Here is a 12,914-nt window from a genome sequence, read left to right as displayed (position 1 = left end):
GTTCATCATTGGTTGGTTGCAGGTTGGTTACATACACGTCACACACACAAAGTCCATCAGCCGACACACAACACACTCACCTCGTAGTACTGTCCGTTGGTGCCTTTGCAGCCACAGGAGTTCTCTTTGACACACTTCCCGGCGCTGAGGACGTAACCAGGGTCACACACACAGCCCTCTGAACAGGGAGCATCACACCCTGTGGAGGGTCTGGAGGCACAGCTGGGCTGGCAAGGGGCGGCACAGGGCACGTACTGACTGTTGGGGGCATGTCAGAGCTGGAGAGAAGGAGGGAAGAGGAGACATTAGGAGATAGGTCTATTTAAAACATGACTGTCTCTTAATAATGACGTTGTTGATTATACGGAACAGTACTGTTAGAGTGTATTGTTTGGTCTTTGATGTGCTAATAACAGCAGGGTCTTTGGTGAGTGAATGAATAATTATTATTATATTAATCACTGCAATTTCCATCTTCATCATCAATATCCGTCTCTTCCTTGTTATTATTATGTATAACATGTATCTGTAGCAGGGTTGGGGTCCATTTCATTTCAATTCCAGTCAATTCAGGAAGTACTTTAAAATACCAATTCCAATTCTCTTTAATGCTTTTCAGTGAGGGACACTTGGAATGAGAATTTGGTTTACTTTCTGAAATGACTGGAATGAAATGGAATTGACCCCAACACTGATCTGTACTCACGGCAGAAGGTGCTGTTCCTCCAGGTTCCGATGGTGACTCCTCGGTCCTGACAGTCGTTGACGTACGACTCGATGGACTCACACAGGATGGGTTGAGCACCATCCAGCTCGCACAGGTCAAACAGACAGTCCTTGAAGAAACTCTGAAATAGACACACATAAACATATGCGTGTCTTCGACTTGCACACAAAGCTTGGAGGTTTGGTTACTTAAGTGACAAAGTTGTTTGAATTGAATTAAGCGTATTTAAAAATCTCTGCACTAAAAATGTCTATATATTTAAAAATGTTTTTCTTGGTTGTGAGATTTCACACGTTAAACAAACGTTTGTTGAATCTTGAAGACAAAATATGATATGACCCTATATACCGTACATTACAGTAACATCTCACATTAGGTAAGACACTATATACCACACATTACGGTAGTTACTCACATTGGGGTTGACCTTAGGGTGACAGACAGCGAACGGTCCGTTCTTGTCCAGTAGCATGCCGCAGTAGCCAGAGCTCTCATACCTGTCCAGTTCATCATCAGTACAGCCTGGGATGGTGGTGTTGGGCTTCTTGTTACAACTGGAGTCAGAGACAGGGTGAATCAGTCATGTGTGTGTGTGTGTGTGTGTGTGTGTGTGTGTGTGTGTGTGTGTGTGTGTGTGTGTAACTGGTGGTATGACTCACTTGGGATCTGTGACCCAGCTGTGTCCAAAGTCATTGGGGTTGGTGGTCAGAGAACCGTCGGGTTTCCTGAAGTCATCGTTGGAGTTTCCGTTGTAGTCTCCACACAGTCCACACAGCTTGTCCTTATAGCTAAATACAGAGGAGCAAATAGTCCGATGAGTCAAGCATTTTTTCTAGAATATTAATGACAAAATTATAAAATAAAAATATTACAATGTGAGAACTTTCTACTTGGTTTTTATTTTACGTTGTGCTTATTTTAATGGTATATCATGTCGGGGTCACCAAAACCGTAGAAAGAAACCAAGCTGCATAGACCCCATTTATGGTCTCTCTCTCTGTATGTGTGTGTGTGTGTGCTCTCTTCAGTGTGTGTATGAAGCAGTTTTGACTCACTCCTTGATGACCTTGATGTCCATATAGTGGTTTCCGTCATATCGTACGGTCACACCAAAGTCCATGGCTACAGTGTAGTGTTTACCAGACTTCAAAACAGACACGCCTGTAGCTGGGGTCAGTGGGATGTTCACATTGATACCATCCAACTAGGAGGAGAAGAGGACACAGACGTGTTAGTGAGGGGCACTTCATTTCTTATGTTTTTTAGCTTCCTCTTTATAAGCTGTTCTGTGTTTTTTATGAATTTGATGCATTTAATGCTGCTCAGGAATTTCCCTTCGGTGGCAAGAAATATTTATTGAATACAATGACAAACTGTTCTTGACAGTGTATGTTACTTCATATTGAATGTGTACATGCAGGGCTCTGCATTTTATCACTATTTCATTCTATTGTTACGTATTTAAACATTTTCAAACGTCTTCCTCATCTCTTTTTCTCTCTACCCCAACCCTATCCCTCCATCAATCCCTCTCTCTCTCACCTGCACGGTGCCTCCCTTCAAGACGGAGATCTTCACCCCACGCACGTACACATGCACAGCCTTCAGGTAGGAGATGGTTGGTTTGTTGAAGCGGTTCTCGTTGTCAGCATGCACCTCGTAGTGAGGCACTGACGTGTGGTTACAGGGCTCTGACATCAAGTAGCTGCAGTTCCCCATGAAGTTGTACTTCTTCTTGTCGAAGGTGGTGTAGTGAGGGTCACCAGACGCGATACAGGTAGAGGTGTCTGGGGGGAATAGTGATTATAAAGTTGGGAGTGAGATTAGTAATTGGCTGGTGGAAATAATACTGACTCAGTGTTCACATAGTTGGGTTATTATTTTCACCAAATGATGCCTGACAAAATGTAAATAGTGTTTTCCAAGCTGAACATAATACATGTATACTGTATATAAGGCTGTCTGTTTGCATAGCTAGGAATCAAACTCTAGGAACGATCCACTTTACTGTAGGTTGGATGTTCCCGTGGGTTTCACGATGGATCTCCTTACCAATATAATAGATTTGATAAGACTTTCATCTTTATACAAGTTATGATAACTGAGCTAATACAAGTTATGACAACTGAGCTAATACAAGATCTCATAACTTAGCTAAAACAAGTGATGATAACTGAGCTAACACAAGTTATGATAACTGAGCTAATACAAGTTATGACAACTGAGCTAATACAAGATCTCATAACTTAGCTAATACAAGTTATGATAACTGCTAATACAAGTTATGATAACTGAGCTAATACAAGTTATGATAACTGAGCTAATACAAGTTATGATAACTGAGCTAATACAAGTTATGATAACTGAGCTAATACAAGTTATGACAACTGAGCTAATACAAGATCTCATAACTTAGCTAATACAAGTTATGATAACTGAGCTAATACAAGTTATGATAACTGAGCTAATACAAGATCTCATAACTTAGCTAATACCAGCTATGATAACTGAGCTAATACAAGTTATGATAACTTGGGCGGCAGGTAGCCTAGTGGTTAGATCTTTGGGCCAATAACTGAAAGGTTGCTCAATTGAATCCCCGAGCTGACAAGGTAAAAGTCTGTCGTTCTGTCCGTGAACAAGGCAGTTAACCCGCCATCACTGCCAATAAGAAATTGTTCTTAAAAACCTCTTAAGTGTTGGACCCCTTTTTTCAATTTTCGCCTAAAATGACATACCCACATCTAACTGCCTGTAGCTCAGGACCTGATACAAGGATATGCATATTCTTGGTACCATTTGAAAGGAAACACTTTGAAGTTTGTGGAAATGTGAAAGGAATGTAGAAGGATATAACACATTAGATCAGGTAAAATATAATACAAAGAAAAACCCACCGTTTTTTTGTATTTTTTTGTACCATCGTGTTTGAAATGCAAGAGAAAGGCCATAATGTATTATTCCAGCCCAGCTTCATTTTAGATTTTGGCCACTAGGTGGCAGCAGTGTATGTGCAAAGTTACAGACTGATCCAATGAATCATTGCATTTCTGTTCAAAATGTTGTATCAAGACTGCCCAAATGTGCCTAATTTGTTGATGAAAAACTTTTCATGTTCAAAACTGTGCACTCTACTCAAACAATAGCATGGTATTCTTTCACTGTAATAGCTTCTGTCAATTGGACAGTGCAGTTAGATTAACAAGAATTTAAGCTTTCTGCCAATGTCAGATATGTCTATGTCCTGGGAAATGTTCTTGTTACTTACAACCTCATGCTAATCGCATTAGCCTACGTTAGCTCAACCCACCAATCCTGAAGAAGTTTTAACTGACTTGCCAAGTTAAATAAAGGTCAAATAAAAACTCAGCTAATTCAAGTTGTGACAACTGAGCTAATACAAGTTATGATAACTTTGCCTAACAATGTATTATAACTCAGCTAACAGTACCTTTAGGATAGCAGGCTCCGTTGCGACACTCCTCCGTGGGAGAGCAGGAGTTGTCCACACAGTCCAAGATGTAGTTTCCAGCACAACGACACAGCTTGGAGCAGCCGTCCCCAAAGATGATCTCTCCTGGCTAAAAGGACAGAGACAGGTAGAGAGGAATTGTTAACATGTTGTTTTGACAATATATATATATATATTTGGTCATTTATTTGTGCATTCTGTGAACATTTGCGTGTGTTCCTTGTGTTGCTGGTAATTTTCTAAGTATATTTGTGATGTGCTGAGAGGAGCACTATCAATATCCATGTGAGTGGACATTCTGGACAGTAAAAGTACTGTATCGTATAATATTGTATCATATTGTGTATCACATCGTATATATTGTGTATCATATATCGATTGGTATGCCGTATTGTAAATCATTCACAAAATTGTATATCACATTATATTGTGTGATATTCAATCACACAGTACATTCTTAACCACAGACTACCAATCCCAGATGGTCTCGTACCTCATAGTAGTCACCTCCCTCCAGACAGCCACATGTTTCTATGGGGACACAGCGTCTGCCTTTGAACACAAAGCCTGGCTTACAGAAACACGCGCTGATACAGGAGCCAGTGCAGTTGGTGGAGGGTTCCTTACAGCTGGGGATGCAGGCAGGGCCACACTCTATATACTCAGCATTGGGAGGGCACGTCACTATTGGGGGAGAGAGGGAGAGGAGGATGGGGGAGGCAAAGAAGAGAGGGTAAGAGGGTGGGGCGGAAGGGAGACAAGGGGTTAATATCAGGAATTATTGGGTTACCAATTAATTGATTTGTGCAAATACAGAAAGCGGTTTCTGATTCTGATCGTAAGAATGAGAACAGATGATTGTCTGTTAATTTCACCTGGTGGTTTTGTGGTAGTAGGTTTGGGAGTAGTTGGTTTAGGTGTAGTTGGTATGGGAGTAGTTGGTTTGACTGTAGTTGGGGCTGAGGGACAGAGGGAGACAGCATGAGACATAAGAGAGAAAGACATTATAGCCAAGTCTCAGATCTGTTTGTGCTGTCTGGTCAACTCATATGGTCACAGCCTGGTCACCTCCCCTACCATCCAAGAGGTCAGATGTCAAAACACCATTCTGAGTGTGTGTGGGTGTTTGTACGGACTGTTTATTTCAGGGAACTTACTTGTAGGGTAGCAGTCCAGCTCTCCTCCCTGGACCTTACACTCGTGCATTGGAGGGCAATCAGAGGGATTGCAGGTGACGAAGGGAGCGTTACAATAACATTTCAGCTTACAGTCCTCCAGGTACCACTCCTCACCAGGCTGGAGGGAGGGAGGGAAGGAGGAGAGATGGAGGGAGAGACAATAGTTCATCATTGGTTGGTTGCAGGTTGGTTACATACACGTCACACACACAAAGTCCATCAGCCGACACACAACACACTCACCTCGTAGTACTGTCCGTTGGTGCCTTTGCAGCCACAGGAGTTCTCTTTGACACACTTCCCGGCGCTGAGGACGTAACCAGGGTCACACACACAGCCCTCTGAACAGGGAGCATCACACCCTGTGGAGGGTCTGGAGGCACAGCTGGGCTGGCAAGGGGCGGCACAGGGCACGTACTGACTGTTGGGGGGGCATGTCAGAGCTGGAGAGAAGGAGGGAAGAGGAGACATTAGGAGATAGGTCTATTTAAAACATGACTGTCTCTTAATAATGACGTTGTTGATTATACGGAACAGTACTGTTAGAGTGTATTGTTTGGTCTTTGATGTGCTAATAACAGCAGGGTCTTTGGTGAGTGAATGAATAATTATTATTATATTAATCACTGCAATTTCCATCTTCATCATCAATATCCGTCTCTTCCTTGTTATTATTATGTATAACATGTATCTGTAGCAGGGTTGGGGTCCATTCCATTTCAATTCCAGTCAATTCAGGAAGTACTTTAAAATACCAATTCCAATTCTCTTTAATGCTTTTCAGTGAGGGACACTTGGAATGAGAATTTGGTTTACTTTCTGAAATGACTGGAATGAAATGGAATTGACCCCAACACTGATCTGTACTCACGGCAGAAGGTGCTGTTCCTCCAGGTTCCGATGGTGACTCCTCGGTCCTGACAGTCGTTGACGTACGACTCGATGGACTCACACAGGATGGGTTGAGCACCATCCAGCTCGCACAGGTCAAACAGACAGTCCTTGAAGAAACTCTGAAATAGACACACATAAACATATGCGTGTCTTCGACTTGCACACAAAGCTTGGAGGTTTGGTTACTTAAGTGACAAAGTTGTTTGAATTGAATTAAGCGTATTTAAAAATCTCTGCACTAAAAATGTCTATATATTTAAAAATGTTTTTCTTGGTTGTGAGATTTCACACGTTAAACAAACGTTTGTTGAATCTTGAAGACAAAATATGATATGACCCTATATACCGTACATTACAGTAACATCTCACATTAGGTAAGACACTATATACCACACATTACGGTAGTTACTCACATTGGGGTTGACCTTAGGGTGACAGACAGCGAACGGTCCGTTCTTGTCCAGTAGCATGCCGCAGTAGCCAGAGCTCTCATACCTGTCCAGTTCATCATCAGTACAGCCTGGGATGGTGGTGTTGGGCTTCTTGTTACAACTGGAGTCAGAGACAGGGTGAATCAGTCATGTGTGTGTGTGTGTGTGTGTGTGTGTGTGTGTGTGTGTGTGTGTGTGTGTGTGTGTGTGTGTGTGTGTGTGTGTAACTGGTGGTATGACTCACTTGGGATCTGTGACCCAGCTGTGTCCAAAGTCATTGGGGTTGGTGGTCAGAGAACCGTCGGGTTTCCTGAAGTCATCGTTGGAGTTTCCGTTGTAGTCTCCACACAGTCCACACAGCTTGTCCTTATAGCTAAATACAGAGGAGCAAATAGTCCGATGAGTCAAGCATTTTTTCTAGAATATTAATGACAAAATTATAAAATAAAAATATTACAATGTGAGAACTTTCTACTTGGTTTTTATTTGACGTTGTGCTTATTTTAATGGTATATCATGTCGGGGTCACCAAAACCGTAGAAAGAAACCAAGCTGCATAGACCCCATTTATGGTCTCTCTCTCTCTGTATGTGTGTGTGTGTGTGTTCTCTTCAGTGTGTGTATGAAGCAGTTTTGACTCACTCCTTGATGACCTTGATGTCCATATAGTGGTTTCCGTCATATCGTACGGTCACACCAAAGTCCATGGCTACAGTGTAGTGTTTACCAGACTTCAAAACAGACACGCCTGTAGCTGGGGTCAGTGGGATGTTCACATTGATACCATCCAACTAGGAGGAGAAGAGGACACAGACGTGTTAGTGAGGGGCACTTCATTTCTTATGTTTTTTAGCTTCCTCTTTATAAGCTGTTCTGTGTTTTGTATGAATTTGATGCATTTAATGCTGCTCAGGAATTTCCCTTCGGTGGCAAGAAATATTTATTGAATACAATGACAAACTGTTCTTGACAGTGTATGTTACTTCATATTGAATGTGTACATGCAGGGCTCTGCATTTTATCACTATTTCATTCTATTGTTACGTATTTAAACATTTTCAAACGTCTTCCTCATCTCTTTTTCTCTCTACCCCAACCCTATCCCTCCATCAATCCCTCTCTCTCTCACCTGCACGGTGCCTCCCTTCAAGACGGAGATCTTCACCCCACGCACGTACACATGCACAGCCTTCAGGTAGGAGATGGTTGGTTTGTTGAAGCGGTTCTCGTTGTCAGCATGCACCTCGTAGTGAGGCACTGACGTGTGGTTACAGGGCTCTGACATCAAGTAGCTGCAGTTCCCCATGAAGTTGTACTTCTTCTTGTCGAAGGTGGTGTAGTGAGGGTCACCAGACGCGATACAGGTAGAGGTGTCTGGGGGAATAGTGATTATAAAGTTGGGAGTGAGATTAGTAATTGGCTGGTGGAAATAATACTGACTCAGTGTTCACATAGTTGGGTTATTATTTTCACCAAATGATGCCTGACAAAATGTAAATAGTGTTTTCCAAGCTGAACATAATACATGTATACTGTATATAAGGCTGTCTGTTTGCATAGCTAGGAATCAAACTCTAGGAACGATCCACTTTACTGTAGGTTGGATGTTCCCCTGGGTTTCACGATGGAACTCCTTACCAATATAATAGATTTGATAAGACTTTCATCTTTATACAAGTTATGATAACTGAGCTAATACAAGTTATGACAACTGAGCTAATACAAGTTATGACAACTGAGCTAATACAAGATCTCATAACTTAGCTAAAACAAGTGATGATAACTGAGCTAACACAAGTTATGATAACTGAGCTAATACAAGTTATGACAACTGAGCTAATACAAGTTATGACAACTGAGCTAATACAAGATCTCATAACTGAGCTAATACAAGTTATGATAACTGAGCTAATACAAGTTATGATAACTGAGCTAATACAAGTTATGACAACTGAGCTAATACAAGATCTCATAACTTAGCTAATACAAGTTATGATAACTGAGCTAATACAAGTTATGATAACTTAGCTAATACAAGTTATGATAACTGAGCTAATACAAGTTATGATAACTGAGCTAATACAAGTTATGATAACTGAGCTAATACAAGTTATGACAACTGAGCTAATACAAGATCTCATAACTTAGCTAATACAAGTTATGATAACTGAGCTAATACAAGTTATGATAACTGAGCTAATACAAGATCTCATAACTTAGCTAATACCAGCTATGATAACTGAGCTAATACAAGTTATGATAACTTGGGCGGCAGGTAGCCTAGTGGTTAGATCTTTGGGCCAATAACTGAAAGGTTGCTCAATTGAATCCCCGAGCTGACAAGGTAAAAGTCTGTCGTTCTGTCCGTGAACAAGGCAGTTAACCCGCCATCACTGCCAATAAGAAATTGTTCTTAAAAACCTCTTAAGTGTTGGACCCCTTTTTTCAATTTTCGCCTAAAATGACATACCCACATCTAACTGCCTGTAGCTCAGGACCTGATACAAGGATATGCATATTCTTGGTACCATTTGAAAGGAAACACTTTGAAGTTTGTGGAAATGTGAAAGGAATGTAGAAGGATATAACACATTAGATCAGGTAAAATATAATACAAAGAAAAACCCACCCTTTTTTTGTATTTTTTTGTACCATCGTGTTTGAAATGCAAGAGAAAGGCCATAATGTATTATTCCAGCCCAGCTTCATTTTAGATTTTGGCCACTAGGTGGCAGCAGTGTATGTGCAAAGTTACAGACTGATCCAATGAATCATTGCATTTCTGTTCAAAATGTTGTATCAAGACTGCCCAAATGTGCCTAATTTGTTGATGAAAAACTTTTCATGTTCAAAACTGTGCACTCTACTCAAACAATAGCATGGTATTCTTTCACTGTAATAGCTTCTGTCAATTGGACAGTGCAGTTAGATTAACAAGAATTTAAGCTTTCTGCCAATGTCAGATATGTCTATGTCCTGGGAAATGTTCTTGTTACTTACAACCTCATGCTAATCGCATTAGCCTACGTTAGCTCAACCCACCAATCCTGAAGAAGTTTTAACTGACTTGCCAAGTTAAATAAAGGTCAAATAAAAACTCAGCTAATTCAAGTTGTGACAACTGAGCTAATACAAGTTATGATAACTTTGCCTAACAATGTATTATAACTCAGCTAACAGTACCTTTAGGATAGCAGGCTCCGTTGCGACACTCCTCCGTGGGAGAGCAGGAGTTGTCCACACAGTCCAAGATGTAGTTTCCAGCACAACGACACAGCTTGGAGCAGCCGTCCCCAAAGATGATCTCTCCTGGCTAAAAGGACAGAGACAGGTAGAGAGGAATTGTTAACATGTTGTTTTGACAATATATATATATATATTTGGTCATTTATTTGTGCATTCTGTGAACATTTGCGTGTGTTCCTTGTGTTGCTGGTAATTTTCTAAGTATATTTGTGATGTGCTGAGAGGAGCACTATCAATATCCATGTGAGTGGACATTCTGGACAGTAAAAGTACTGTATCGTATAATATTGTATCATATTGTGTATCACATCGTATATATTGTGTATCATATATCGATTGGTATGCCGTATTGTAAATCATTCACAAAATTGTATATCACATTATATTGTGTGATATTCAATCACACAGTACATTCTTAACCACAGACTACCAATCCCAGATGGTCTCGTACCTCATAGTAGTCACCTCCCTCCAGACAGCCACATGTTTCTATGGGGACACAGCGTCTGCCTTTGAACACAAAGCCTGGCTTACAGAAACACGCGCTGATACAGGAGCCAGTGCAGTTGGTGGAGGGTTCCTTACAGCTGGGGATGCAGGCAGGGCCACACTCTATATACTCAGCATTGGGAGGGCACGTCACTATTGGGGGAGAGAGGGAGAGGAGGATGGGGGAGGCAAAGAAGAGAGGGTAAGAGGGTGGGGCGGAAGGGAGACAAGGGGTTAATATCAGGAATTATTGGGTTACCAATTAATTGATTTGTGCAAATACAGAAAGCGGTTTCTGATTCTGATCGTAAGAATGAGAACAGATGATTGTCTGTTAATTTCACCTGGTGGTTTTGTGGTAGTAGGTTTGGGAGTAGTTGGTTTAGGTGTAGTTGGTATGGGAGTAGTTGGTTTGACTGTAGTTGGGGCTGAGGGACAGAGGGAGACAGCATGAGACATAAGAGAGAAAGACATTATAGCCAAGTCTCAGATCTGTTTGTGCTGTCTGGTCAACTCATATGGTCACAGCCTGGTCACCTCCCCTACCATCCAAGAGGTCAGATGTCAAAACACCATTCTGAGTGTGTGTGGGTGTTTGTACGGACTGTTTATTTCAGGGAACTTACTTGTAGGGTAGCAGTCCAGCTCTCCTCCCTGGACCTTACACTCGTGCATTGGAGGGCAATCAGAGGGATTGCAGGTGACGAAGGGAGCGTTACAATAACATTTCAGCTTACAGTCCTCCAGGTACCACTCCTCACCAGGCTGGAGGGAGGGAGGGAAGGAGGAGAGATGGAGGGAGAGACAATAGTTCATCATTGGTTGGTTGCAGGTTGGTTACATACACGTCACACACACAAAGTCCATCAGCCGACACACAACACACTCACCTCGTAGTACTGTCCGTTGGTGCCTTTGCAGCCACAGGAGTTCTCTTTGACACACTTCCCGGCGCTGAGGACGTAACCAGGGTCACACACACAGCCCTCTGAACAGGGAGCATCACACCCTGTGGAGGGTCTGGAGGCACAGCTGGGCTGGCAAGGGGCGGCACAGGGCACGTACTGACTGTTGGGGGGGCATGTCAGAGCTGGAGAGAAGGAGGGAAGAGGAGACATTAGGAGATAGGTCTATTTAAAACATGACTGTCTCTTAATAATGACGTTGTTGATTATACGGAACAGTACTGTTAGAGTGTATTGTTTGGTCTTTGATGTGCTAATAACAGCAGGGTCTTTGGTGAGTGAATGAATAATTATTATTATATTAATCACTGCAATTTCCATCTTCATCATCAATATCCGTCTCTTCCTTGTTATTATTATGTATAACATGTATCTGTAGCAGGGTTGGGGTCCATTTCATTTCAATTCCAGTCAATTCAGGAAGTACTTTAAAATACCAATTCCAATTCTCTTTAATGCTTTTCAGTGAGGGACACTTGGAATGAGAATTTGGTTTACTTTCTGAAATGACTGGAATGAAATGGAATTGACCCCAACACTGATCTGTACTCACGGCAGAAGGTGCTGTTCCTCCAGGTTCCGATGGTGACTCCTCGGTCCTGACAGTCGTTGACGTACGACTCGATGGACTCACACAGGATGGGTTGAGCACCATCCAGCTCGCACAGGTCAAACAGACAGTCCTTGAAGAAACTCTGAAATAGACACACATAAACATATGCGTGTCTTCGACTTGCACACAAAGCTTGGAGGTTTGGTTACTTAAGTGACAAAGTTGTTTGAATTGAATTAAGCGTATTTAAAAATCTCTGCACTAAAAATGTCTATATATTTAAAAATGTTTTTCTTGGTTGTGAGATTTCACACGTTAAACAAACGTTTGTTGAATCTTGAAGACAAAATATGATATGACCCTATATACCGTACATTACAGTAACATCTCACATTAGGTAAGACACTATATACCACACATTACGGTAGTTACTCACATTGGGGTTGACCTTAGGGTGACAGACAGCGAACGGTCCGTTCTTGTCCAGTAGCATGCCGCAGTAGCCAGAGCTCTCATACCTGTCCAGTTCATCATCAGTACAGCCTGGGATGGTGGTGTTGGGCTTCTTGTTACAACTGGAGTCAGAGACAGGGTGAATCAGTCATGTGTGTGTGTGTGTGTGTGTGTGTGTGTGTGTGTGTGTGTGTGTGTGTGTGTGTAACTGGTGGTATGACTCACTTGGGATCTGTGACCCAGCTGTGTCCAAAGTCATTGGGGTTGGTGGTCAGAGAACCGTCGGGTTTCCTGAAGTCATCGTTGGAGTTTCCGTTGTAGTCTCCACACAGTCCACACAGCTTGTCCTTATAGCTAAATACAGAGGAGCAAATAGTCCGATGAGTCAAGCATTTTTTCTAGAATATTAATGACAAAATTATAAAATAAAAATATTACAATGTGAGAACTTTCTACTTGGTTTTTATTTTACGTTGTGCTTATTTTAATGGTATATCATGTCGGGG

The 12,914-nt window shown here is 41.8% G+C and overlaps 1 protein-coding gene across 1 annotated transcript in view; it reads right to left on the bottom strand.

Moving 5' to 3' along the window:
- Positions 1 to 12,914, bottom strand: part of LOC115139040 (IgGFc-binding protein-like) — a 116,834-nt gene that overhangs the window by 55,095 nt on the left and 48,825 nt on the right. The window contains 25 exon segments of the mRNA XM_065025316.1: positions 81 to 265; positions 267 to 278; positions 707 to 848; positions 1,143 to 1,281; positions 1,387 to 1,515; positions 1,783 to 1,931; positions 2,270 to 2,514; positions 4,179 to 4,308; positions 4,693 to 4,883; positions 5,075 to 5,158; positions 5,357 to 5,495; positions 5,621 to 5,820; positions 6,249 to 6,390; positions 6,685 to 6,823; positions 6,947 to 7,075; positions 7,345 to 7,493; positions 7,832 to 8,076; positions 9,886 to 10,015; positions 10,400 to 10,590; positions 10,782 to 10,865; positions 11,064 to 11,202; positions 11,328 to 11,527; positions 11,956 to 12,097; positions 12,392 to 12,530; positions 12,634 to 12,762. Of these exon segments, the coding sequence (XP_064881388.1) occupies positions 81 to 265; positions 267 to 278; positions 707 to 848; positions 1,143 to 1,281; positions 1,387 to 1,515; positions 1,783 to 1,931; positions 2,270 to 2,514; positions 4,179 to 4,308; positions 4,693 to 4,883; positions 5,075 to 5,158; positions 5,357 to 5,495; positions 5,621 to 5,820; positions 6,249 to 6,390; positions 6,685 to 6,823; positions 6,947 to 7,075; positions 7,345 to 7,493; positions 7,832 to 8,076; positions 9,886 to 10,015; positions 10,400 to 10,590; positions 10,782 to 10,865; positions 11,064 to 11,202; positions 11,328 to 11,527; positions 11,956 to 12,097; positions 12,392 to 12,530; positions 12,634 to 12,762 (3,703 nt within the window).

Source organism: Oncorhynchus nerka, linkage group LG12 (assembly GCF_034236695.1).
Source record: "Oncorhynchus nerka isolate Pitt River linkage group LG12, Oner_Uvic_2.0, whole genome shotgun sequence".
In the NCBI taxonomy this organism is placed as follows: Eukaryota; Metazoa; Chordata; class Actinopteri; order Salmoniformes; family Salmonidae; genus Oncorhynchus; species Oncorhynchus nerka.
This window is presented reverse-complemented; position numbering and strand designations above follow the sequence as displayed.